Raw genomic sequence first — 27,733 nt, 5'->3', positions numbered from 1 at the left:
TGTTTAAAAAATGAGAGCAGTATTTATCTTCTTAGTAGTACAGAAGTCCTGGATGTTTAAAACACAAAAAGTTACAAATAAAAACTTTCTTACTGAATATTCATGATGTTTAAAAAAAAGATTTTTTTTTTCAAAGAAAATAATGATAAAGCTGAGCTGAGGAGATTGATTATCAGATGGACAATAATATTAATCCATGGGGAATGGATTAATTTCTGTAGCTTTAGCTCTTCAGAATTCAGGAAATTCTGATGTAAATTAAAAGGGGAAAGTGGGTAACTTTCACCATCTCAAAATTAGATTGCATCTTTGTTATAACTTCACTTTCAAAGCAGATGTGTCTGAAAATGTGTTTTCTGTCAACAGGATGTAAAGTAGAATCTATATTTCTGAATGTCGAAGCTGTAAACACACACAGAGATAAACCTGAGGTAAGAATATTTTTCAAATTGGAGAACTTGATGTAATGTATGGTCTGAGCTGATTTCCATTGTCCTTGTGGCTAGAATTGATTTGATAACTCAGCTGAGTTTTATTTTATTTTACATCTGAAACTTTGCTACTGTTTTACTGTGAGGGGGGAGCAAATTTTTTATGGACTGAATAAAACTAAGTTCTGTAATAGTGTGAGTTCTAGCTGGAATAGTTTATCTTTGAGAAATGAGAATTTGAAGATGTGGTGTCAGGCTAAAAACTGTGTAAAGTTCTGCCAGGCTTTGTCACTCAGCAGAAGTAGGTGTAGCCACAGTGGTGGTATGAGTGCCACGCCTGGTCTGGGGAGAGAAGTCATCAGCTTTTTCATCACTGCTGTGTGTAAAAGAGGAATTGATGATGTCACCTGTGTTTTAAGCCAAAGCTGGAGAGGAAGACTAGCTCTCAGGAAACAGCAGGACAGCCGGGGGAAGGAAATTGAGCGTGTTTGTGAAATGTAAGTGCAGAGAAGCTGTCAGCCCCCGGCAGCTCTGTGCCCTGCCTGCCTCAGGCTCTGTGTGCTCCTCAGTGCCCACCTCAGCTCAGGCTCCTTCTGCTGCTTCTGCCCAGCTCTTCCTTTGCTTTAGCATCAAACTTGTGTGAAATGTGTCCTGGGTAAAGCTCTCTGTTCCCTTGCAGATCCTCAGGCTCATGCCACCAGGCATGGCACTGATTCTGTGCTGAGGTCAGGAGCAGTGCCAGTGGTGGATTGGAAGTCAGTTTGATAACATGAGAGAAAAGGGCTGTGTTTGGTGGCTTTCAGAGCAGCAGTTGATGGTGAAGAGGAATATAGTGAGAAATGAGGTTTTATCTGTGTATTCAACAAGGCACATGACATAAAGTGCCTTTTGTAACCGAGGGTTCACTTCTGTGCAGAATTCATGCTAGAGTTCTTCTGCAGATAAGTTTTGTTTTAATGACCTGGGTATTCCAAGTTCTGAAAAGCCTGACTTGGATGTTTTCTCTTCGACAACTGCATTGCATTATTTCCTTCCTTCTCCTTTTCCTGCTTTGTCATTCTGCTTTGCCATTTTGTATCTTAGTTTGATTGTCATGTTTAGGAAATCCAGTCTGTGATTTCACAGTACCTAAAGCTGGAGAAGCTTAGTGAAAATCCATGAGGGTGTCTTAGAGCAGTAGGTTATTTGTGTTTAATAATGTAAATGAACATTTTTAGTTTGGATGATCAAAATATCAGTGCTGAATTTACAACTTGCTAAAATGTTGCTGAAAATGCCAGTTTGAAAGGCATTCTGATAAACTGAAGGGGTTTATCTCAATGGGGAAAGCTGTGCCTGAATCACCAGGTGGCTCTCCACATGACTAGCAAGTGATGTGGCCATGCTGTGGGGTGGCTCTGCTCAGGTGCACCTAGAGGATCAGGAAGACACTTGCATTGCAGTGGGCTCAAAGGCACAAGACTGATTTGAGCACAAATGAATTGAGTGAATAAAGTTTAAAAGAAGAAAAAAAAGGAGTAGTGGCATTTTCCTAAAAAACCCCTCAAATTCTCTTCTTCCTCTGCCCCAAAGGAAACCCAGCCTGGTGAATTTGGATGGTGTAACACTGTTCAGGTAGTGGGTCTGAATGAAGGACTTAAGAGGATTGTGTCTGCATTTAATTGCTGCTCAGAGGACTGTGAAAATTGCAAAAGCTTTCATTTAAATCACCTATGAAAACATTAATTACTTCTGTAAAATTAAGTTTTCAAGTAGTCTATTGAAGTCAGAGCATTTAATTAAATACAGTGTCACATAACAGCATTGTTAAACAATGAAGCTATTGGATTGAGAATTGCCCAGTGTCTGTTCTGTGACCCACCAGTCACTTGTAGTCTGTGCTCCAGAACAGTGCCCTCCTTTTGGCTCAGCTGTAAACATCCATTTTCACGTGGCAGAAATGCAGGCAGAGCTCTGGGCTGTTTGTTTGTGGCATGTGTGAAGCTCAGAGTACCGTGGGGACTTGTCTGGAGCAGACTGAAGCCTTGTGTTTGTCAGCATTGTGCTGGCTGAAGTTCTGACCTTTCCCAATGAAGGAGTCTATAGTCTTTTACAGAAAATAATTCAGGGGAGTTGCTTTAGCTGTTGTTTTCTGGCCCAAAGAAGGGACCCAGCAAGTGCTGGGGTGAAATGTCTGCTTTGCACATCTGGCTTAGTCAGTGAATGACAGAGAGGGCATTACTCACACCAGACCTCCTGTTTTATTTTGTTGAGAGGACCTGGGGGAAGGAGGTGTTAGTGCAAGGTGAGCTGGCTGACCACAGTGTGGAACAAGCAGGACTAATGAAACCCATCAGTGGGAAGTGTGAGGAATTGGCAGTGATTTGGCCTAAAATGGGTCTTGTAAGGAGCATCAGAGCAGTTTATCATGGTCTGCTCTCTTGGGAGGAGGGGGAGTACCAATTACACAGGCTTTGGGACTTGCAGGAGGTGGTGCCAGAGCAGATGTGACTCCTCTTTGGCTGCACTGGGCTCTTGGTTTCATTTGGTTTTAAATAATTGAGTGCTGCACTAAATGTAATTGTTTCTCTGCAACCTCTGCAAAAGGAGGTGAGATCTAGTTGGTGTGATCAGCCTTGAATGGTTAAGGTGTCTGAGAACATATATTTTATTTTGTTAGAGGTGTTACATTGTCTATAACACAAGCACATTTTAAAAGCTTCCTCTTGGCACAGAAGCATGTGGCAGATTCAGTGAAACACTGAAGGTTTCTCAACAAGATGTGCACGTGCTGAAGCATGTGCTAAGGTGGATTCCTGCTTGGGCCTGTAAAAGACTTCCTCCTAAATGTGACTGACCTGAGCTTTGGGTAGTGCTGCCAGCAAGGGAGCTGTATTTAATTGTCCCTCAGAAGACTGTGAAAATTTCAAAAGCTTTTATTTATTTTTTTTTACTGTAAATACCTTTTGTGCTGTCTCATTCTGGGACAGCGACCAGCTCTCAGTCTGCTGCGTTCTTGGGGTGTGGGGGGCTGAAACCATCTCTGCTTCTCAATCAACCCAGCTGTGTACTTGTGAAGGGACCTGATTGGTGGTTTTTGTTGGTCTTACTGCTGCATGATAAATATTCTCTGTATTTTTATTATTATACAGAATGTAGACATTTCCAGACCTACCGAGGACGCTCTTGTAACAGTCCCTGCTCATCACTGAATCCTGTGTCCCGACCAACTATCAAACTTGGGTGCTGTTTTCATCCTGCTACTTCAAAATAAATTGAAAAGCTAATCATTCCAATCACTTTGAAATAATAAAAAAAATAATAGCCACACCCAAATCAAACTCATAACTCAAACCAAATGTCTGTACAGCACATGACTTGAAAAAATTAATCAAATCACAATAAAACTGTTGCACTGGCTAATTTATTGTGGATGAGTTATCAGACCTTGATCAGCCCTCACTGGAATGCTGGTTTTGTAAATTGCTGTCATTTAAATATCCTGCAGCATTAAGCTTTATTGTAATAGCCAGCAATCATTTAGTGTTAGCTGCAGTGTATTTATGAAAGCCATGAAACACAACATCCTGTGTGAGATAAGGTCAGAATTTGTTTTGCCCAGCAGAGCACCAGTATTATCTGTTTCAGGGCCCTTGGGAGTGATTGGACTGCCGTGCAGTGTAAAATAACAACCCATAATTACTGTAAATCCCTAATCCCACTGATCCACAGCACTAGGGCTCTACTTATGCTAATTAAGGATGTGCTGTAAGAGCAGGGTAGCAACTTTTCACTTAGTTCCAGGACAGTTATTCAAAGAACAGGAATGTGTAGAAATGTTTTTAATATACAACTTTTGTTAACAGCAGTTCTGCATTAACCAGGCTCTAGTGTTTGCCTAGAGAAGGGATTTTGAATTCCCTCTTTTCCTGCTTTGTGTGGATGTGGGTGATGAAGCTGCTGTGTACCCAGATTTTATGAGGGCTCCAATATGCAGTGCTGACCAGAACAGAGTTAGAAGCAGAGTTAGCCAGAGCCTTTTGTAGCTGGGTAGTGGCTACAGCAGACACAAATCTCAAACCAGCAGGGCATGAATCCCAAACTATATGATAGGAAAGCCTCTTGCAGGAGGGAGGAGACTGCAGGCTGTGGGAGATGTGGTGCCCTGGTGCCTTTGCCATGGTGTTCCCTGGGCACCACAAGGCTGTGGGACGTTCTTGTGCCATAGAGCAGGCAGGGTAAGGCAGAAAAACACTGAGCCTCAGAACTGTTTTCTGAGGGAGTATTTAAGCAGTGAAAGTAAGCAGGACTGTAGGTTGTGGAAAGTTTGTAGCTGTTAGGTTTCTCAGGTGGTATGTTTTTCCCAAACCAGGATTTTGGGAAAAAAAAAAGTTACAGATCTGCACTTCTAAAATGATACTGGAGTCTTCAGAAGTTTGTACAATTGGGAATGTTTCCATAACCAGAGAGCCTCCTGCTGTGGTGCTTGGTGTTTGGTTAAACCACTGTCCCTGGGCTGAAACTGGGAGAACCTGGATCATTTTCTTGTTGCTGTCATGACTGTGATGTAGGAATGGTTGGTCACTTTTCCATGTTTAATTGCTCCAGTGTCTGGGCATGAGCTTTGCTGTGAAAGGGCCCAGAGGAGCAGCTGAGCCTGCTGAACCCCCATTCACACAACCATGGGCCTGGTTGCTCTTACCTGCCAGCTGAGGTGACATTCCTGAGGGATCACAGCTGGCCATAGCCAGCTCCTCAGGAGCCACAGCTTGGAGTGCTGTCACCTCCACAGGCCACAGCTAAGGAAACACCATCCAAATGAAATTAAATGCATTGCATTTCTTATGGAGCCAAAATCTGTGCAGGCATCTGCTGTGGAAAAACTGAGTTTTGCTGCTTGAAAAAGAATGTCTTGGGCTGTCAGAAAAAATTGAGGGGAAGCATGACAGGAGCAGGAGCTTGGCCAGCGAGGAAAGCAAAGTTTGCCTGGTCTGTGGCTGGTGGAGGTGGCAGAGGGAAGGGAAGCAGCAGGAGCACCCAGGACCTTCCATTCCTGCCAGCTGCTGCCAGCCTGGGGCTGTGTCTGCTGAGCAGAGCACTCACTGTGCTGGTGTGTGCCACAGAGTGAAGTGCATATTTAAAAGCAGAATGCTCTAAGGGGTCTCCTCTTACAGCAGGATGGTTTAGCAGCCCTGGCTTTGTCAGTGAAGGAGGGCCTGATGCTGATGGGAGGTGTCAGCAGTGGGTCATGGCACAGCCTGCTGAGGGGAAGCTGACAGTGCTGGATGTTTGTATTGTGCTCTTTATTTCTGTGTTTAGGCCTGTGCTGGCTCTTGTCTCCAAGGTTCCTCCTTTTGCCTGCAGGAGCCTTTCTGCAGGATCTTCCTGTTCTGCTGTCAGGGTCACACTGTAGCTGAGTCGAAGCAACACTGAGAGCAGGGCCTGTCCTGCTGGAGACCCACAGCACTTTGCTGGGGAGGGAGGCTCTGTCCTGTAGGACAGGAATGTCCAAAGGCCAGGGCATAGTGAGCACAGCAGCAGTGGTCAGAGGGTATTTGAGTTGATCTGTGTACTCGGAGTCTTTCAAAGGGTAAAATGGACTCTTGTGCAAGGCAGGGTCAGGCTGCTTCTCTCTCAGGGGCAGGCCCTGGAAGCAGCCAGCTCCTGCTGGGGCTGGCCAGGGAACAGGATGTATGGCTGGGGAGAAACAGTATTTTTCTAACCAGGTGTGGGTAGAAAAATACTGTTTCTACCCAGCCATACAGGACGGGTGTGTGGTTTTTATTCCTCCTCCTGTGTTTCCTGGGCTCTCCAGACTGTGTTGCTGCTGGTGTGGGGCTGTTCCCAGCACAGTCATTTGTCCAGGTGTGCTTTGGTCCAGGCAGTTGCAGGAACTCCTTCTGGTCCCAAAAGTAAGGCTGAAACCTCTGTCCCCTTTCTAAGCAGCAGCACTGTCCTTGTTGCATGGCCCATGGCTGTTCTGAGTGTGGGTACAATCCCAGTTGGCATCATCTCATCTAATGGGATTCCTGCGAGTAGGAATCCACTTACAGTTAATGAGGATTTTGGTCCCTTTCTAAGCCCCTGCTCATCTGCTCTCACCGCTGGCTGTTGTTTGTTTAATAAGCCCTTGGGGGTGTTTGTGAGGGTTTATCCCTTCAGTGTGACAGTTCAGCACACTTTGCTTCCACAGCCTGTTTGTTTACTCAAATTCAAGCTTTTTTTGCTTTCAGCTTTCTTGCCTGCTTATCAATATTCACTTTGGGTCTGTCTTAGTTATTAGAATGCTGCTTTTATCCAGTACCTCTCATTCACTGAAGTAAGCTGCATCTTCTGCCTTGCCTTAATCACCTCATTTCCTTTCAGCTTCATGTTTGAGCTGTGTAGCTCTTGCTGCTTGAGGACTAATTTCCAGTACCTCTGGATTCCTGAATTTTGATGCTGCATTTCATGCTCCATTTAATTTTCTTTGAATCAACATCAGATGTTCAGCTTAAAAGATTTCAGCCAGTATTCTGGGAGTGCCTGTGGAGACCTCTGTGCAGTCCTAGGGAAATTCTGGGTACATTGCATCAGTTGCTAAGAAAAACACAAACACACCAAATTCCAGCACGTTCTGTTGGTTTGTTGGTTTTTTTTTCCCCTATAACCATGCAGAGTATGACTTGTTTTGCTAACTCCTCGTGTTCTTAGCAGATAATGATGCTTTCTGATGCTTTCCCCTTGCTGCAGAAATGCTTCTTGTAGAAGCTTCTTTTTGAAATAGGGTTATTGCTTTGCTTTCCTTCAAAGAGATGTGAGGGTGGCTCAGGCTGTGTGCTGGTGGGTGCAGGGATTTCCAGCACTTGGACAATTCTGTCCAGCAGCATTTGCTGTGTGTGTGTTCCCAGAAGCCTTGGTGTGGTATTCATGGCAGAAAATGGGGATTTACCTAAGGGCTTGAAGGCTGATGACAGAGGAAAGGGCTGATGTGGATGTAGCAGAACTGGTAAGGGCAGAGCAATGCTGGCAGAATTCAACCTCCAAAGAGAATCTGGTGCTGCTTGTTTATAGCCTGCTTTCATAAGAAATGGCTGAAAAAAATCTAGAAACTGGGGTTGGGGAGGGGATTGAATTGCTTTTTGAGTGGATGAGTTTTGACTGATGGAGTTGTGTGTCTGCATGTGCTGAGAGGGCCCCTCACTGTGTGCTCGTGGGGCTCTGCTTTCCCCAGAGCTTGACTGGAGAGACTTGTTTTGAATGTAAACTCTAATAAATGTGGTAATAAAACCACTGGAGCATTCCCTGATGTCAATGTGACATCTGCCACATGCCATGTGTATCCCAAAGTGCATTTAAACTTTATGTTACCAGCTCTTCAGGGAACACTTGATGTTACCAGCTCTTCAGGGAGTTATTCAGAGTTCTTCCAGTGGTTTGGCTGCTCGCTGATAGGATCAGGATTGGCTTTATTGCTGTTGGTGTTAAGGAATTATTTCCTGGAGTGTGCTTGAAACAAGGAGAGGAAGGCTTCCCTCCCTCAAGATTTTATTGATTCCTGTGTGGTTTATGGCCTTTGCAGGGTTCTATTTTTCCTTACACTACATGCATGAAGAGTGGGAGAGAAAGAGGGTTAGAAAAATGTGGTTAAAACAGTGATTAAAGGAAAAAAAGGTTTTAAAAGCTGTAACAGTGAGACCTGCATATGGTGTACAGGCACCAGTTGTCCTGCCAGACCTGGTGTGGTACAAATCTAAGGGATGCATTTCACTGGCAGCAGAGCTCCTGCTTTTGGGTGTCTGAGGGCTCTGTAAAGCTCCTGCCACTGGGATGAGGTCCATCCTGATTCTGACAGGGGCTGGGGCCTTTCATTGTGTTTTGCAGAGCATTTTGAGGGATCCAGCATTACAACTTGCTCACCTTTGTGTCCTGTAACAGCTGCGTGCTGAGCAAAACCGTGGGTTCCGTCAGACCTTTGCTTTAACATTTTATTTTTGTCTTTAAATTTGCAGAATGTAGGTGTGAATAGGTCGAGAGAAGAAGCTTTGAGGACAGTGCCCACCCACCTATAGCTGCAGCTCCTGGGGCAGCAGCCCTTCCTCCAGCAGCTCAGGGCCCCGCGGTGTCGGAGCAGGGCGGGATGGACGCGCCTCCCCTCCCCTTCCAGACATTTCGAATGTGATTCTGCTCCTTTGGACAAAACCTGTGCTCCTGGATAACTCCAAAGGTATCAGTGAAAAGATTGTGGGGAGCAGAGCAGAGTTGGGTTTAGATTTTTCTTATGTAAATTTGTGCAGTTTCAGTGGGTTTTTACTGTTTTTGTCTGTGGATAATGCGAGGTGGTTAATTGCCCGTGTTGATTTTACTGTCAGATTTTAACTAGATTTTATTTTCTTTTTGTAAGTGTTTTTTTTAAGAGTTCTCTTGTTTTTACTGTGAATGATTGCCTAGAATTACACGGAGTTTTTTTGATGGTGTATTTAACATGGGCAAAATTCTACATTTTGAGCACTGGAGGCTTCATGTTGCAAAGCTGCTTTTAATGGGGAAGCCCATCAGCTCTGATAATTGTCCTGTGTTTGAAATTGAACTTTGGTTTGCCAACCACAACTTAAAGTTTTTCTGAAATTCACAAGGGAGATGTTCCCTTTGGAGAATGAAAGCATTAAAGCTGGGAAATTCTGCTGTTTTAGCAAGATTTTGACACTTTCCAGAGACCAGGAGGTCTCTACTGTACTTTGGAGGCAGTGGGGGACATGAGTGTGAGTGACAGGTGGGGAATGAATGGAGAGAGACATGTCCTTTCTGCTGCAGTTATGGGAGGGGATGAGCAGCTTTTCTGGAAGGGAGGGGAAAAGGATTCAGTCTGTCAAGGGCTGGAAAAGCTGCTTGTCTTGTTAGTGTTGTCTTTATATTTTTAGAGAATTTTTGGAATTAATTTCAACATAAAATATATGTTTCTCTTTTATAGCCACGTTTAATATGTACATCAGGAAACAGTACAGAAAGGTTAGGTGAGTTTAACCATTCTAACAGCTCATACAACAGAAACACCAGGTAAATTCTGAAATAATTTTAACAAGGCACACTTGCCTTGGAGTTTTTTATATTGTTTTTAAGCACCTTCCATCATCCCAGTTCTTCTTCTCCCAGTTGCTCTTTTATGCCTAGTGAAACTCCAGTGCTAAAAATGGAATTTTCTCTCTCTGTCAAGGTCACAACCTTTTAACTGTACTAAATCAAAGTGTATTTTGTATGTGTGTTACCAGACAACTGAAGTGAGCTGCCAGCACTGCTGCTGGCTCTAGCTCTGCAATGAGGAGAACTATTCTTTGGTAGTTGAACAGTGTTTTTTCTAAGGATTCTCTCCAATTAATTGAGCTTTTACCATGTGAGTTGGTGGGGTTGTTTTGTTGTTTTGGCTTTTTTTCTTTCCTGAATTCCTGTGTGAAATACCAGGCCCTGGTAACATAGTTTTGCAGGCAAGGGCTAAATTGTCTTTTGTTTGTGCAGGGTCTATAAAATAATGTGCTGCTGTTGTGATTAATTTTTTTTTAATAAGCTAAATTCAGCAATATATTCAGCTCTGGAAGTAAGCCATAGTGCATTGCTGGGTTCTGTTTCAGAGGAGGAATGTGTAGGGTGCAGAATGACCAGGAACACTTGCTTCAAGCGCTGCTGTCTAAAGCTTTGTGTGTGTGTGTTATGGTAATGCCACTTCAGACCTTTATTAATTCAGTGTGCCCATAGTTGTGGGGTGAGGAGAGAGCCTGCCTGGCACTGCTCAGAGGAGTGAATTCATTGATGTGTGGTTAACAAGGCCACCTTTGTGGCACAACTGAAGGAGCAATTTCCCCTCCCACGGTGGTGTGGGAAAGCCGGGCTGTGCCCCAGGCAGCCCCTGCTCCTCTGCTGGGACAGGAGGGGTGGTTGAGCAGTTTTTACACTGAGAATGTCAGGATTTATCTGTAAGAATCCCAGGAAGCTGCATTAGAAAAGTGGGGTTTTACTGGCAGATTGTGAGCTCAGACCTGGCTGAAGAAGTGTGGGCAGAAAAATTGTGTCCCCCAGTGAGAGCTGAGCCCAGGGTTGTTCTCTTTGCTGAGGTGTCTCCTCTCCCCCTTTGTTTTACCTCTCTGATCTCTCAGAGGTGCTGTAACATCCTCGAGGCTACATGTTCTATGTACAGTAGGTATTTTTATAGCCTGCTTTCAGATATACTGTGATGAGTGTTTTACTACAATGGGTGTTCAGTAAAAAGAGTTGTATAGAAGTGTAAATAAACTATTGCGCTGATACTTGAAGAGAAAAAAAAATGAAGTTGTTGGTTCTACAGTAGGAAGGTACTAATCAGTGACTGCATCTGATCCTGGTGGGAGAGAGCAGGTGTAGATGATGAATGTAGATTTGAGCTGAATGTAGATTTGGAGTGATGGGTTCTCCCAGGGTGGAACCCTGACTGCTGTTCTGGGAAGGCACAGTTAAGAATTGCAGTTAATTGTCACTTCTGTAAGTGTGTCCCCCACTCCTGACAGCACAGTCACTGACAGGGGAGGGGCAGACCCTTGTCCTGACCTTCTGTGTTTGTACCATTTGACTGCCTCTGTCCTGTGTGTGCCTGGCTCAGATGCAGTCTCTGGACTGGGATTAACCTGTCCTTTCTTACATCGTTGGCCTTTGTTGTGATCTTTCAGACAAATGTAATAATTTGACCTTTGATCCAAGTAATAAAGATCAAATGCTACAGGGTGCACTGATGTGTGTTTCTTTCATGTCCATTTCCAGTGGCTGAATTGCCAGGTGAGTTCCTGAGCCTCAGCAGAGTTCCACAGCTTCCACAAGCTGGGCTTAGGGAGTTTAGATATAAATGTAAAGATTATATTAACTCATCTTGTGGGTGCTTTATTGTGACAAATAACTATGATTGAAGTAGGAAGCTCAATAATGGAGGAAGAAGTTGGAGGAACTGATTAAATAACTGCATGCCAGGATTTGCACATGATGGAGGAGAAAGGTAAGGCTTTATTAGCTTCACTTGGTCACTGGCATTAACATCTGCTCCACCCTCTCAGACCTACATTGTCTTGAACATGCTGCTGGTGTTTTGGGAAAGGTGAACACCAACAGCCAAATGCTGCCTGTCAGTACAAGTTTGCAGAAGGGAGCTGGAGGGCATTACATTTGCATTAAATTAATGACTGCTTTGTGCTTTTAGAATTACGTACTCACATTTTCACATCCTGCTGATTGCAGCCCTCCAGGTGGTAGCCACTTGTCTCTTCTCTGCTAGGTGGGAGGAGTGTTTTAAGTGTTCTTTAACTCCACTGTGTATTTCTGTTTGGGGAGCAGATAACTTCTTTGTTTGTTTTAGAGCTTTTAGGCTGCTTTCTGGACAAAATCCTTTAAAAGCTGAAACTTCCTGTAGTATGAGGATGAGCCAGAGCTGATGGGTGAGTGAGTGAACCCAGGTGTACTCACAGGAGGCCCTGGGCTGCAGCAGCTCTGCAGAGGAGGTGGAGGAGCTCCCCAGGCTGTGCTGTAACACAGGTAACAGTGGTGCAGGGGCTGAGCAGGACAGGGCTGCCCTGGAGGAGGGGTGGAGCAGCTGCTCTGCAGAGGAAAGGGATCTGTGCCCCTGTGTGAGTGCAGCTGGCACAGCTGTGGCAGCAGGACATGCTCCTGGTACATCAGTCAGGTGCCAGCTGCAGGAGTTGCTGTGTGAAGCCTCCTGAGCAGATCTGGCACTTGTTACTCCAGAGCAAAGCAGGTGAGTACAGAGAGCCAGTTCCCACAAGGAATATTTACTACTACTGCCAGTTGATAACAGCTGCTTTGTGTGCAGAGACCCACTGCTGCTGGCACCCACCTTTGGAACTCCTTACCTAGAAATGCCCTTCTGTTCGGGTGCAAGGGCACAGCACTCACCTTGGAAAGCAGAATCACTTTCTGGTGACAAATGGCAAGCCAGAAGTCACTCTGTAGGTTATGTGAAGGGGAAAAGGCAGGTTCCTGCTCTCCCTGCAGCACCCCACACTGCTTGTTCCCTTGGAGTGGGCTTGGTAAAGCAGGCCAGCCCTGGCATTTGGAAATGCCAGCTGTGTTCTGCCCCTTCCAGCCTCAGATGGCATCCCAGTCATGCTGGCATTGCTTGAGTTATAACAATAAGCTAGAGCTGTTCTTTAGGAGCAGAACAAAGGCAGCAGTGTATTTTTTTTTTTAATCTCTACAAAGTATTACAGCTTTCTGCTGCTCTTTCAGCAGGATTAACAGTCTGAAACGACCCAGAAGCTCCAGGGTTCTCCTAGGAATTCTGTAGCATTCCATAATTCTTGGATGAACTGACACATGTACATTTTTGTCTGCCTGCTCAGTGTTGAGACAAATCAACTCATTTGCAATAGCGTTACAAGATACAGAAAGCTCCTGAGAAGCAAAGAAACTTTGCTTCAGCCTGAATTTTATGAGCTGACTGCAAGGTGAAGGTTTTGGAAGGAGCTTTGCAGTCATTACATGAGGTTTTCTTTAATGGCTAAAAATCAAAATTCAGAAGTTGGTGTTGCAAGGCAGCAGGATCTGGTTTTGTGCCCTTCTAACAGCAAGCAGGAGGAACCACAGCTGCTGTGTTACAAACAAGCAAATAAAACTGAAGAAGGATTTTGTGTTTGGCAGTTAAACAGAATAATTCCTCAGGCACAGCAGCAAGTAACTCTGCAGTCATTACCTGGGTTCTGTCCTGCTGTGATTGCTGTGGCTGTTTGCAGGGAGTGGCATTTAGGGGCAGAACCCCACATTCCCAGGCAGGATGGGGCTGCTCCTGGATGCTGAGGCCTCTTTGTCTCAAGGCCTTGGAATAAATATATGTATTTACTGAATAAATATGTAGCATTTATTCACCAAAAGCACCCCTGAGCTGTTTCCCACAGCAGCTGGTGTTAGATTAGGAATCTCTGCTTTCTCCTGACACTTTCTTTTGTTTAATTCACAAAACCAGCAAATATTTTAAGAAAGCAATCAGGGCTGACCAAGCATTATTTTTTCACTGTACTTAAAAGACCACTGGAGTTAAACTGTGTATTGTTAAAAATCATAGAGCCATAAGTGAAAGTTACATTAAACTTTCTTTTAATTGAAGACAAATAAAAGAACCAAGGGCTCAAACACATTGTAAAAAGACATCTTCTGTTCCCCAATGTCTTCTCTCGAGCAAAATATACAGCACACACATTATATATATAACATAACTACATTCAAGTACCAAACAGAATTTACATTTTCCCAAACAGAGAAAATAATGCACATGATTCACATACCTTAAACCCAACCATGCATAAAAACATTGCCAATAAATCAGGAGTTGAACATAATTCATCACACTAGGGTGTATTATTCTGAAGTATCGACGTTGTTGGAATGCATTAACACTCGGGAGTGTGGGTTTGTAACCCTGCTTTAAAGTCCAGCTGTTCAGAGACTTACTTGTTCAAGATCTGTTCAAATTTTGGGTTAATAAAAGAAAATCCATCAAATGCAGACTGATCCATGGACTCAATCAGGTTTTTGTCACTGTAGGACAGTTTTGGCTTCTCGCTCAGAAATTCCCTGTCAAAGTTGTTGTAGTCACTTGCTGATTTCTGTATTGGAGAGGGAAGACAGTGTGAGACAAACTTTGTATTTTCTTCAAGAACAAATTACTTAAATACAAAATGTTGTGAAGTAAGTATTTTAGCTCCCTCCCTTCTTCCCCTGCTTTAGAGAAAAAAAAAATCTAACTCTAACAAGACTATAAGATTATATTTCTTATTGTCATTGGAAACCAACAGAAAAACCAAACCCAGGTTGCTTTGGAGAAGAAACCAAACCTGGATTTGGGATAACACTGGGTTATTACCCAAAGATTATCTTTATTATTTATTAGTGACAAAAGCAATGCAGCATTAACTTACACATCAGACCAACATTTCTTGCCATTAACCAAAATGTTTAAATGCCTGAGAACATTTTACAGGCTGTACTTGTTCAGAGAATAAAGCAATGCCCTACAGCAGCTGTTTTGTGTTTAGTAAATATTCATGTAACAGGAAACTGTTTTACACTCTCCACCACCAAAGACTTCCCACTTCTCTGGGAACAAGCAACACAAAACCTTGTGTGTTTGAAGGGGCAGCTCTCCTCCATAGAGCACATTTTAAAGAGACTGTTGCCTCCAGACCATTTCACCTGTTCTAGGAACAGGCTGGAGAAACACTGGTTTGGGATTTTAAGCACATGAGCTGAAAGAGCAGCATCCCACTGTGATACAGACTGAGTTACAGTCTGTTCTGCAGGTGTTTTTTTCAGATAACATCAGGCATGTACATGAATTCCAAGTTCAGCAGCTTAGAGAATGCTGCTTCTTGCCCCCTTGGAGAGAGTTTGAAGGAGCAGAGATTTAATGCTTGCACAGAGGGCCTGCAGCAGGTACCAGCTGAGCAGCCTGGAGCTACTGCTGCTCATCCCATGTGGCATTTCAGAAAAGCAAACTGTGAGGAACTGTGAACATTCTAACACAGAGGGGAATGGAGATCAAAGCTGTCTGTTGGTTCTCAGGAACATTTTATCCACAAAGCTCCTTGAGAGCAATGGGAAGATCTTAACAGGAAGATCTCAGGGCAGTCAGAGGAGTACAGTGCACCTGTGTGTAACTGAACCATCCAAGAACAATGAGCTTAGAGATATACAACTTTCTCATTTGTAAAATGTGATGAGAGGATGGCAGTGGGATCCTTGGTGCAGGTACAGAATTCACCCCTTACCGTATGGCTGCTGTTTATTAAGAACAAAGAACAACCCACTTACCACTTTTGGCCTGAAGGGAGGGTCCACCTCCCTCTTCTCTAGAGCTGTCCAGTTGATTGTTTTGAAGAAAGGATGGTCTCTGATATTCCCAGTGACCCCAAGTCGTTTTGCTGGATCCCTTTCAAAGAGCTGCAGGAGAAGACACCCAGTAAAGAGCTGCTCCAAAGGTGCATGGCAGTGCAAGAATTACAGGTTTGGTGCTAAAACAACTCGGGGTGCTGACAGCAAAGAGAGCATTGGGAATCAATCTGACCTGGCTTTCCCTTTGTCAGAGCAATTTGCTGACAAACAGCTCCTTGGTGAGGAGATCTGTCTGTCCCTGCACAGTACCAGCACCCCAGGGATCATCAGCCCTACCTTTTCCAATATATCCTTTGATTCCTTGGTGATCCAGCGTGGGTAGTGAGGGGTGTCCACTCGGATGGATTCAAACAGTTCATCTTCATCATCCCCATGGAAAGGGGACTGGCCAATGAGCATCTCATAGAGCAGCACCCCAAAGGACCACCAGTCCACGGAGAACGTGTACCGCAAACCCTGCAGGATCTGGGGTGCACAGGAGGAATTCAGGTAAGAGGCAAGAAGCAGAAATACATCCCAAAAATCAGGAGAGGTATTTCAAGAGAGAATCTTTAATGACTAGAGCACTTAGGGGAAAAATAAAAATCCATCTCTCTGGGAAATCATGGACGCTGATGCAGAGCTGTGGTTTTACCCCAGGCTGCTGTTTGTGGGAATGTGGCCAGCTCCATGGACAGGGCTTGGCTCTCATTCAGAAATTTTCTCCTTTAAATAACCATAGACTTAAAAACAGCCTCTCTAGTTTCTTTACAAGGTGAAAGGAGAAACAAGTAATGATGCAAAGGAGATTCCTACAGAAGTCTTTGATATAATTTATAGCTTTAAAAGCTAGATACTTTCATTGAGCTGCTTTGCAAATAAGATTTAAAAAACCCCAACAAACTAATGCACAGAATTAAACTCTGTGAGATTCCCCTTAAAAGCTCCTTTTGTTCTGAATTCTGGTTGTTTGCACAGGCACAAGTCTCTTCTCCATCTGCAGTGCCCATATAGATTCATTCTGCAGGAGCTTCATGGATGTGCTGGCTACACCTAACCCCCAGTTTTTAAAAACCTGAGCATTTTAACTTTCCAAACCCACATTTTTTTAAACTTATAGATACAGAATATTTTAAAATCTGAAGTGTCTTCTATAAAAAGCACAGATACCAGTTTTTTCTCTGATTTTTACTTCTAATTAGACTTGGACTTTTCTGAACAATTAGCCTACAAGCAGGTGATTAATCACAGCAGCTCTTGTGCCACTGAATCCATGCCAGCAGTGTCTGTGCCGTACTGACCTCGGGAGCAATGTAGTCGGGGGTCCCACAGAAAGTGCTCGCCTTGTTGTCACCAAAGACGTTTTCTTTGCACATTCCAAAATCAGCTATTTTGATGTGGCCTTCTTTATCAAGCATCACATTGTCCAGTTTTAGGTCTCTGCAAAAAGTGTTTTTAAAAGGTTGTGCTTTAAGTTGTTTTTGTCATCAGATGGACACAGTTTGTTCACTGATAAACACACAAAGGCTTTTCAAGAAAAATAATCATCCATCAACACAATCCATCCAAAATGGTACTTTTGTGCTTTGAAGGCATGAGGAACAAGGGAAGAATTCTCTCTTGTCAAAGCAAAGAAGAGGCTGAGGTGCATATACAGAATGTGACCTTATAATCCTCCACATTTGCTTTCAGATGCAGAAGCACAGCCAGAGCTTCTGTTGCTGCTGGAAGGCAGCGTGAGTTAATGCCCCAGCAGCTGACACAGCAGTGCTGCACCAGCTCCAGGGCTCAAAAGGAGGATTGTGCTGGATTCTGAGAGCCTTTGGCAGGAATTTCATTGTTTGAAACCTGCCCAACTTTTAGCACTACCTGTGACTTATTCCTGGTTACAGCACAAGTTCATGTGTTGCGGCATGGCCTGTGAAGGGTCCTATTCATGTCTTTTCTCAGAACAACACTATTCAACCAAGAAAGAGCTTTTTTCCCAGCAGTTTCCAAAAGCTACATTCCCTCCCTTTGACCATGCTGCATTTTTTGTCCATCTGGCTGCAAATGCACATACCAAGGAGGGCAGGCTGAGGAGAAACTGAACAGCCCTGTGCTTACCAAGGGCTGAAACAGAGCAGAGAATTTCACATAAGAACAGAGCAGTCTTTTCTCCTGGGTAACTCAAGTTCCCAGTACCAGCAGTGGATCAGGGTCTGGCCCTTGATGCTTCAACCTGCTGAGGCAGAGGCATCGATGCTGTGGTTCCACCAGAAGGCAAAAGCAGAGAACTTTCACCTCCGTGGTTTGCTCAAGGAGCCTCTCCCTCACCTCCACACTAAGTAGACTCATGATTTGAAGGCAGAGTTTGAAAATAACTGAAACAAAACTACTTTTGTGTAACACAAATCCCATTCCATCGTTCCAGTTGCCAAGGAAAAAGCCACACAAATAAAGATTCATCTCAGGCATGTTAATGGCCTTGGAACTACATCAGATCTCTGACAGACAGCTTGTGTTTGTTACAGTCAGGAATTCAAAGATGCATGAAGTGCTAAGGCAATTCCCAGGTCCCAGCCTGGAGCTGGCTGGTACTCACCTGTAAATAATGCCTTTGCTGTGAAGAAACTGGAGCCCACATAAAATTTCAGCTGCATAAAACCTGAAAAGACCAAAAACATCTTTTAATCTTCACTCAGTTACCACAGCCAATGCAGGCAGCCAAAATAATGCTGTGGGCATCTTTTCGTGGAGTGAGAAGCACTGTACATATCTGTAAATCCCAATGTGTGTGTGTTTTTGCAGGCAGATGCTGCAACCTGCAAGGTAATCCCTTCACCACACATCGGCAGTGTCCCACACCAAACAGCAGAGGGGACAGCAGCTGCTGTCAGGCTTCATCCCACTTCCCTCAGGGAACTCCATCCCTGGCCTCCTCTTTAGAAACAGTCTTTGCATGGTTTTAGGGAAAGGCACGTGCCTTTGAAAGGAGCTATGGGAGCTCAGCCCCCAGGATTGCTGCAGGAGGGACTGGGCACCAATGGCAAGGGTGGAATTGGGCCTCACCCCTCCCTCTGCACCTGCCTGGAAAATGCCATCACTTCAGGGGCACTCTCCTCAAAAGAAAGAGGTGATAATCTAGGGGACATGAAGGAAAATCTGAAAGAATGCTTCCCTCTGCCCCAAAAGGCATATTTTTTTAAATTGGGGAAGTACAAAATTATTTCTATTTCTGTATAGCAGATGAATGTTGGTCCAAAACAAATAGCACAGAATATACCCAGAGAGGATGCCAGTTGCACAGATGTTTGCTGGGATCCAGGTAAGATGGAGAGGCCTTATCCACATTTTTGCTGGGGAGAGTGGGAAGGGAGCTGCCCTATACAACTGGCTGCTGTTGATGCCAGAATTCTTGTGATCCCATCCAGTCAGCAACCCTTAGTGCAGTGCCAGTAACAGAAGTGATTTAAGTAATTTTCCTGGGGCTTACAGACAGGTCCAGTACTCTCCACTGTAACTTTTCAAGGTTTACATGCCACCCCTTCAATGATGCCATTACAACACCCATGGTTTGGATGAGAGAAGTAGAAACTGACCTCAAACTAAAAAACATAGCTAAAGTAACAATAATAGAATATTTTTGCATCCTTTAAACATCACTGGAGCTGAAAAATATAAGTCACAGATAACTGTCACAAGTGCAGTTACTAAACCAAGTGCTTACCCATTTAATTAGCATCTCATGGAATGTACAGTTTTTTGTACTATCATGTCAATTTAGCAACAGCAGTAAAGTGCTGAATCTTTACTCCCCATGCTGTTTCCCATTTTTTTTCCATCAGAATACTGTCCTAAAGTACACTGAAGCTGTGCCTTTTGCTTTTCAGTGTTGCCTCATGTTGCAATTTATTTTGCACCTCCAGGAACAAGCAGCCCATAAAGTACAACATCACAGTTATGTAAATTCAGGAAGCCCAACTCCACACATCATTGAGTGAACTTCATTGTATTCAGCCAGTGCCTAGAAACATATTTTCAACCATCAGCCACTGCAATTTGACTGCAGGTGAGGAGGGGCACAGAACCAGGGGCCACAAACCCAGAGATGAGCTCGTGCCTGGAGGTGGGGAGTGAAGGGCTGAGCACTCACGTGGCTCTGTAGAGGTCGAAGCGCCCCTTGTCCTGGATGTGGAACATCAGGTCTCCCCCATTCAGGAACTCCATGATGAAGAACAAGTGATCCTTTAGCAGATAACCAGGGAATGGAACAGTTACTGATGCCATCCAACCATAAATGAAGTAGCAATGTGCCTCCAGGGGACCAAGCTGCCACCTCCCTCTTCTCCTGAAGGATTTTTGGTTTCATGCACCCCTGTGAGGTTCCTACAGAGTTGAGTGGCCTGGTCTTGTAAATATAAATATCTGATCCTCTATTCTGTGTGTTTCTACACTTAACACACACTGAAACAGACGTACTGATTTCAGTCTGTGACAATCATCCTTTTTCACTCACCAAAGGTAAAACTCAGATTAAGGACTTAAATAAACTCCTTCTTATTCCAGACTGCATAGATGTTTTTCTGATCTTATTCTGTCCTTATCAAGGTATGTTTGGCCATACTCATATTTACTTTCCACTAGGCCCATGATTTGCACAGAGCACAGGAAAAGGACATTTAATTCTTGCATCACTAAATTACTTTCATTTGACTGCTGGTATCAGCATCCATTAAAGGCTCAATCTGTTGTGTTGCTGTCATCATTAAAATTTTTCTTACCTTTGTCTGGAACGTGCTGTAAAGATGTGTGAGAAATGGATTTTCCCAGGCAAGAGCAAGGACCCTCTTTTCCACCATGGTACATTCCACATCATCATCAATTAGCACCACGTCCTTTTTCAGAGCTTTGATAGCAAAGAATTCATTCTTCCCTTTCAGCTCTGCAAGCAGAACCTACAAACAATGAAAGGTGAGAGTACAGCATGTGTAGGAAAGACTGGTGCTGATGTATCAGTGAGGGAAAGCCAAAGGTGGTGCACTGGCAATTAAAAGACACATTTAAATGGGAAAGATGAGGGAGGTTTGGGAAGGTGAAGCTGCTGGGCACAGATGAGGAGATGGGGCTCAAGGACCATGACCCACAGGCAGTTTTTCTGTCAATGCCTTGTGAGTGCATAAAGAGCAGCCAGGTAAAGCCTGGTCTCTCACTGGAGCTGCAGATTCAGAGACAGCAGTGGACAGAGCCTGTGGAGGTCACTCTGCCCTCCCAAACATCCCCTGCCACTGCACTGGGCCATGGGGAGGCTGCTTCTGTGTGCAGGGAACAGAGCTAAAATGTCCATTTGCACTGGATATGTGCATTAAAGGGCAATTCCTCTGCCTCTATGCTAAACATTGACAAACTGCTGTGCCCTATAATCACTTTGGGGTTCACACAAGATCCAGCTGATGAATTTCCAGTGTCTTTGACAAAGATGTCCACATACAATTCTGTTAGAAGATGACCCAAGAAGCTGTGAGACCTTTCTGGTTGAAGGAAGGAGCCCATCGCATTGCAGAGATCGAGTCAGGCAGACACCTGAACTCAGTTTGTCACATACCTTTCCAAAGCTTCCTTTGCCCAGCACTTTGTGGAAGACAAAGCTGTCTATGTTGAATTTTCTCCTTGCAGTTCTTGGCACTGGCTTGGTTGAGTTTACCTCCCAGAGCTTGTCATACTCGCTGTTATCTGCTGAGAAAAACAGGGAGGGCAGAGTTCAGGGGATGCAGGAACCCTGCAGGACTCAGAGCCCTGGCTAAGAATGAGGTGCTGACACAGCATTGCAATGCCTCTGCTGCTGGAATTACTGGTGAACCCAAACATAAGGGACAAGTCCTGGGTAAACTTTTCATGTGGCCAGGAGATGGTAAAAAGAAAGAAATGCTGCTTCTTTTAACAGCACTTATTAAAAAAAGAGAGTCTAACACAAAGTAAGGATGAATAACTTTTTAAATTGTCTGGTAGGTAAGTGGCTGTATTGAAACATTGTCTGTTTCCTCACCTGTTGAGTCTCCTCCTGGAGCTTTATGCTTCTTATCAAAATCTTGATAAATACCAACACTTTCTACAGATCCAGAATCAGACTTGCGTGAAGATCTCTGGGGAGAAGGGGAACATTTGAAATTATATTAGCACTGTTACTTTAGAAATAGAGTAATAGCTTTAAATGTAACATGATGGCAGCATAAACCTTTCTTTTTAATTATTAACTCCCAGTATGTATTCTTCTCAAGAAATTTGGTTCACAGACTATTTAGTCACCTTCTTTACAGCTTCACATCGGCCATTTGCTTTATTTCCTTCAAGCAAGAAAAGAAGTCACTGAAATTCCTGAACAGTCTATGTTCCATTGTTCATTGCAAAATTGTTAAAGGTATAATGGTTTGAACCACAGTGGAAAGGATTTGAACTGTGGGGAAATGTCCCCTTGGATGTCTGCTCATGTGAAAGAGGAGATGGGAGTCACTGTTTTACTGACATGCTGAAGCCATATCTGGATGTGTCCTTAGCACAGGGAAACAACTTTTACATATGGAAGATCCCTGAGATCAAATTTCAGTAATGAAAAGATTGAGCTCCTGTGTCCTGAAAGAGCTGCCACAACAGCTCTCATTGTTTTCAAAGCAAATATCCTGTGAAAGCTTAGGAGTGCACATCTCAGAGGAAGCACTGTTGGCTTTGTGATATATTTTCCTGTTTTATTTCAGAGCTTGTGTCTGAATCTTTATTTGCAGAAGCTGACCACAAAGTATCATGCTGCAGCAGGAGATGAACAATGCAAGCTATGGGGCCAGCAATAATTCCAGAGGGGTTTTCTGTGTGTGTGTAAATATATATGTATATATATTTATATCAGATGAATAAAAAATGAGACTAGCTGGTATATTTCCCCTTATTCACTTAATTTTATCATTCAAGTGGAATTTTAAAGTTGAAGCACGTAAAAACAGATTTGCAGCATTCTGATGCCACTGATTAGCCCACTAAACAGAAAGGAACAGAAAAGTCTTGGCACAGCAGAAAAACAATATTGGATTTCAGGAAGCCACACACCTTTTAAAAAATTCTTTAAGTGGCATACCCCCTTCCCTATTTCAGTTTCAAGCTATTGATATCTTTGTTAGTCTCTATAAGTGTCAAATTAAAAAAGACAAAGCTGTTTGCATTTCCTCTTTTTCAAATACAGTTTCCCATAAAAGTGATGCAGAAAAGATGATGTGAAAGCTCCCAAATGCTCTGAAAACAAGTAATTACCTGAGAAAAGGCAATAAAGCTTACCTGGCTAACTTGATTTAAAGCTTCAGCTAGCAACTTCTGGTTTATTCCACATAAGTTTGCCACCTTCTTCTGGCATTTATGATGCACATTCATTCCACATTCTAAAAGAAATGTAAGGATTGTTATCCAAGCATCAGGAAAATGCTGACATTACAACAAACAGGGGTGTTCTGTGCAGTTCAGAAACCCTTTTTTAAGACCAGACTGGACATGGACCTGTCATTGCTACCAAAATTGTAGTTTTTATCCTTTAACACAATGAAGGCTAAAAAAACATTTCACAAGGGAAAAAACCTCCAATCATCATTACTTTATTCTCAAAATCTGTGACAATGAGGATCATACTGCCTTTTTGTGGGGGAATTATAAAAGCAATATTTACAGTAAACACTTTGAATGCACTTTGAGATGCTACGTTGAGTCAGTCTCCAAATTTCAGCTATTCCCAAGGCAGTAATTTTGATAATGCTCAAGATTACGCCTTTGCAGTGTTTCCTGGCTCCTTCAGCAGCTCACTTTACCTGAGCTGTCCCATGAGCCCAGTGCCTCTGTCTCTCTTTTGCACAAAAGCTTTTTCACCCCATACGGACGAGACGAATCCCACCCTACCCGACACAAGGAAAGGCACAGTGTGCACCACCAGCAGTCCCAGTGGGGGAACACTGGAAAAGCACAGAGAATGCCAGCTCCCTCCTCCTCCTCACCTTCACACTTGAGCCCCTGCCTGACCAGTCCCCAGAGCAGGCTGCCACAGTGGTCACAGAAGGTGGGGCTCATGTAGTTGTAGACGCGGAAGCGGTGCGGCATGTCGATGTTGAAGCGCTCCTTCTGGAACTGAGCACAGGCACAGCCATGTCACCTCAGCCCTGCTCCCTGCCACAGCCTCTGCCCACACACACACAGCACCCACCCTCACTGAGCTTTCAGATGCTTGGCTCACTTGGAAGCTTTGCCCACTGCCTGTTACAGGACTTTGCGCAGCTTTAAGCAAAGACAGAACCCTGGGTTGCACAGCCAGGCATCTCCCAAATGGAGCTGTCAGCTTCTGTGCAAGGTTTTGTTAGTTCAGCAATGTTTCATTACATAATTACACTCTAAATATATTGTTTCAGCTCTTACCATTGTGTCCCTGCTGTTGGCTGCAGTACCAGTACACCTCCCAATGATTTTATCAATGCATTTCTTATGAATAGCAGCATTGCATTCTTCAAGACATGCACAAGGAGAAAAAAGGATTCATTCAGATAATAAATACATGGGATGAGGTATTTGCATTTATGGCAGAATGTGAAAATCACATTCCTTTAGCATCATACAATAGACACAAAAAGTTCATTTTCTATCAAGATAATATTTTTTAAACTGGCTGCTCCGCCCCTTTTCTTTTACCATAAACTTTATTTCTAAACTAAATCACCAATGCCTCCAGCATTTGATAACAGAAGGAAGGACAATATTATGCTTTTGAGTTCTACACTTTGATAGCTCCTCCCTGCTTGGAGTAATGCACAGATCTATGCCAAGTCAAAGGTGATTTTCAATTCAGCTGTAAAACCCCTCAATAGTTGTAATTTACTTTAGAAAAGGTTTCACAAAAAACTGCTGTCATAAATGAGTGTAACTCTTCAGTAGCATTACACACTTCTGAGAAGAATAGCTAAGTCTAAATCTGATACTGGAATCCTAGGTAGGAATCATAGGTTCCTTTGGTTATTGTGCAAAATTGATATCAAACTTCTACTACTTTTTGTAGTAGAAAAATAATGATGATGCATTGTGCCATGCATATCTACAAATTTTTTTCATGATCTCCAGATTCATGTGGAAAGCAGCATAAGAAGAAATTAAAAAAAAAATTTAAAAATCAACTTACGTCTACATTTGTATCCCTGCTTATTGAGTCCCCTGAAAAACAAATTATAAAAAAGGAAATAAAAACATTTTCTGGAAGAAAAGATGGCTGATTTTTATTTTATTTTCACCATGTCAAACAACCAATTAATACATTGGTCTAAGTTTTGGTAATCAGAATCCTCTGTCTTAGGAAAGCAGGGTTTAGAAGATAAGGTCCTGTATTTGATAGACCAGCAAATTAGGAGTAAAACCCAGAAAAAACCAAGGTTTCAATCACATGGAAAATCCTCCCAACCTAACTTAGGACAAAACCAGCCTTACTATGAAAGGGATCCAAATCCTCTGTGGGTCTCTAGGCTGCCATCAGTCACTCCACATCTCAAACCTGGCCATTATTTTCTCAGACCCACCCCTCTTGTTCTCATCAGCAGAGCTGCTGATGATCATGACCAGATATCACCTGATGCTGATGGAGTTTCTGCCTATTATTTCAGTGGCAAAATGTTCAAGCTCTATTTCTCAGTGTGAAAGACAACTGTAGTTCTCAGGTATAAAAATGCTCTTATTGAGTATATAGCTTTAATTTCCCAACACAAATTTAATTGTCATTTTGCCTGAGTATATCTGAAGCAAACTTTGCAGTAATTTAGCCCTTGGAGGTGGGGGAAGCTTAGATTTTCTTTCTTACCATACAAAGTCTCTGCAGACAGAGCAAAATGTAGGCTGTCCAAAGAAGGTGGCAATAAATTCATGACTTTTGATGTAGTGGATTTTGGCTTGCTTGATGGCTCCTCTCCTGTTGATGGTTACTGTCCCCTCGTCGTCCCTCATCGACTGTCTGCAGTCTGAGGGGGACACAAGAAGACACACTTTTAATACTTCCAGGTATTACAAAGGTTAATATTTGCTTCTCTCAAATGTTCAGTTTATTTTCCTGTTTCTGACTCATGTTTCTGTTCATTTTACACCTGCATTCTGCAGACTTTCAGTCCATCAGGGGTGGTTCAGGAGCCCACACTGCTTCCCAAGGTGTTCTGTGCAAGCCCTTCCCACTCCTGCCCACACAGAAAAAGCCTTCAGCTGATGAACTGAGGGCAAAGAGCAGGGATGGAGCACAGTTTTGATAGAGAAGTGACAACCACTGTTGTTTCTTGAAAAAACAAATCTATGATTTGTGTTCTGTGATTTATGTTTAATATGAGTAAGTATTTTATTAGAAGCAGGAAGGTGAGTAGAAGCCTTTCCATCCTGCTGCTCCACAGGCCCTCCTGAGCCAGGACCACAGCAGAAATTCAGATGAACTGCTGCAGGACCTTCTGGGTGACCACAGGGCCATCCTAATGCAAGGTGACTTTCTTCCAGCCTCCAGGATCATTAAGGAGCAAGGACAAAGGAGATTTTCAGTTAGACATTTCCATTTTGCTGTTTCATAACATTCATGTTTTGTCTTTCCACGAGTCACAGTCTCATTCCTTTCCCCTTCTAGCCTCCATAGAGTCAAATTATTCAGTATTACAATAATACTACCTGCTCCCATCTATTGCAGCATCTAATACTGGATCACATAGAAATCATGTGCAGCATTAGGCCAAGGAATAAAACAAAAAACAAATTCTGAGGCTCCAAGTTCAGCTGGCTCACACAGGTCCTCATTAGAGGTTATGGTTATTTTCACTCATTTCCAAGGAAGCTTCTGAGTTTCTTTTATAAAAATGCAAATTTGTGGCTGTAAGACTGAGACACAGACTATTTAGTCTTAAGTAGGAATTTTTGAGTCATTGGGGCTTGTAGCAGAGGTAACCCAATGCAGGTATATCAAGAGACTGGGTAACTGATTTAACCTGAGAACACATTTCTTGTCTGTTGAGGGACAATCCCATCCAGCAGGAAAAGAAAAAGGCTTGAACTAGCAATGAGGAGCTGATCAACTGCTAACTCCATCAGCTCTGGCCAGCAGCTTGTGGGTCCCAGCCTGGAAGAAATGTGGACATAGCTCATGTGTCCCAAGTGCTGTAAAGCTGAGGGCAAAAGCATATTGGTGTGTGCAGGCTGGGAATTTCCACAGCAACGGAGTAAGGAAAGAGCCAGAGGAGCATTTTTCCCATTGTCAATATAATAGTTTTTTTTAATTTGCTCTGTTGCATTGCTTCCTTTTATCACTATCAGGGGAAGCCTTGCTTTTAGCACTGACAGAAGCAGATTTGTGTCCTTTGCCAAGTCACACTCAGTGCAATGCCTGAGCTCAGTACAGAGTTACCCAGGAGCTCTGGTTTTCTGGCTGCTAAGTGCACTTGGTTCTTGTCATTTGTTTTAGCTGGCTGCCACCACTGCTACCCCAGCAGAGTGCTGAACCTGGAACACAATCTGTCATCTGGCACCTTTCTGAGTGTCCCAAACTAATTTATCTGTCACAGCCAGCAGCAGCCACACTGCAGCAGCATGTGCTGTCTTAGAAAAGAAATGGCATCATCAGCTCAGGTATTGAGGAAAGGTTAAGCATATTAGTGAAAAGAAAGTTCAAAAAAGGTCTCCAGGTTTTGCCACTCGTTATTAATGTACTTTTCTGAGAAATTTGCCACCTGGTTCAGAGAAAAACCCACCCTGACAGCCCCTGAAAGGACCTTCCAGTGTGCATGGTGACAATCCCTGAGCCACCCCTGTCCCTCCAGGAACAGGATTCCTTTTCCTTGTTCAAACAGGCTGCTGAATTCAGCCAACACAAACTCTTCAGCTGCTGCACTTCAGCTTGCGGCAGTCTGCAAACTGTGCTATCTGTGTTTGATCCTGCTGAGCAAACACACAGACCTCACCCACTGCTGCTCAAATGCTTCAGGGAAACCACACCGGTGTGCTGCAAGGGAAACAAGGGCAGCAATACCTCACATTGTTTGCTGCAGCAAAGGATGTCTTGGTATGGAGATTTAATCAGTAACAGCAAGGAAGCAGAGAAAGGCCTTTTGCTTCATGGCAGTGTTCTGAGGAGATCACCTGTGATGCAGCAAATTACCAGACAAAAGCCTTCCTGAAGTCCCTAACAAGCAAACCAAGTGTTCAGTGAGGAACAAACATCTCATGCTGAAATACATGGAGCAATTTAGTATTGGTGATACTGTGTGCAGAATTCTCTGACAAAACTTGTTTTTATAGGAAACACCAATGTTTCCTCCCTGTCTGAAGCCCTGATACCAAACTTAAGAGAAATACACGAGATTGACACTTATTTCTTTGAGAGGGTAATTATATAAACTAATCACTTTGGGATTTTTCCTAATTTTTTTTTTATTTTGCACATT

The 27,733-nt window shown here is 43.4% G+C and overlaps 2 protein-coding genes across 7 annotated transcripts in view; one reads left to right on the top strand and one right to left on the bottom strand.

The window, feature by feature from the left end:
- The window catches only part of LOC132077996 (6-phosphofructo-2-kinase/fructose-2,6-bisphosphatase 4), a 51,139-nt gene extending 39,993 nt beyond the window's left edge, over positions 1 to 11,146 (top strand). For 2 of the 5 annotated variants that reach the window (XM_059479829.1, XM_059479825.1), the window contains exons 13-15: positions 367 to 431; positions 851 to 928; positions 8,402 to 11,146. In XM_059479829.1, coding sequence (XP_059335812.1) covers positions 367 to 431; positions 851 to 913 — 128 coding nt within the window. In that variant the 3' untranslated portion in view covers positions 914 to 928; positions 8,402 to 11,146. Of the gene's footprint in view, positions 1 to 366; positions 432 to 850; positions 929 to 3,562; positions 3,808 to 8,401 lie in introns of those variants that run through there. The other 3 variants (XM_059479826.1, XM_059479828.1, XM_059479827.1) reach the window with 3 other exon arrangements.
- A 2,342-nt stretch (positions 11,147 to 13,488) lies between these two features.
- The window catches only part of PRKCD (protein kinase C delta), a 60,053-nt gene continuing 45,808 nt past the window's right edge, over positions 13,489 to 27,733 (bottom strand). The window contains exons 5-18 of one of the 2 annotated variants that reach the window (XM_059479959.1): positions 25,129 to 25,285; positions 24,460 to 24,491; positions 23,706 to 23,791; positions 23,291 to 23,420; positions 22,587 to 22,687; positions 21,310 to 21,406; positions 20,869 to 20,999; positions 20,048 to 20,221; positions 19,420 to 19,511; positions 17,869 to 17,931; positions 16,586 to 16,724; positions 15,582 to 15,770; positions 15,225 to 15,353; positions 13,489 to 14,020 (exon numbers count right to left, since the gene is read on the bottom strand). In XM_059479959.1, the coding sequence (XP_059335942.1) occupies positions 13,862 to 14,020; positions 15,225 to 15,353; positions 15,582 to 15,770; positions 16,586 to 16,724; positions 17,869 to 17,931; positions 19,420 to 19,511; positions 20,048 to 20,221; positions 20,869 to 20,999; positions 21,310 to 21,406; positions 22,587 to 22,687; positions 23,291 to 23,420; positions 23,706 to 23,791; positions 24,460 to 24,491; positions 25,129 to 25,285 (1,679 nt within the window). In that variant the 3' untranslated portion in view covers positions 13,489 to 13,861. The remainder of the gene's footprint in view (positions 14,021 to 15,224; positions 15,354 to 15,581; positions 15,771 to 16,585; positions 16,725 to 17,868; positions 17,932 to 19,419; positions 19,512 to 20,047; positions 20,222 to 20,868; positions 21,000 to 21,309; positions 21,407 to 22,586; positions 22,688 to 23,290; positions 23,421 to 23,705; positions 23,792 to 24,459; positions 24,492 to 25,128; positions 25,286 to 27,733) is intronic. The other variant, XM_059479960.1, reaches the window with a different exon arrangement.

The sequence above is a fragment of the Ammospiza nelsoni genome, chromosome 11 (genome assembly GCF_027579445.1).
Source record: "Ammospiza nelsoni isolate bAmmNel1 chromosome 11, bAmmNel1.pri, whole genome shotgun sequence".
Lineage (NCBI taxonomy): Eukaryota > Metazoa > Chordata > Aves > Passeriformes > Passerellidae > Ammospiza > Ammospiza nelsoni.
The sequence above is the reverse complement of the archived record's forward strand: the minus strand, read 5'-3'. Positions and strand labels throughout refer to the sequence as shown.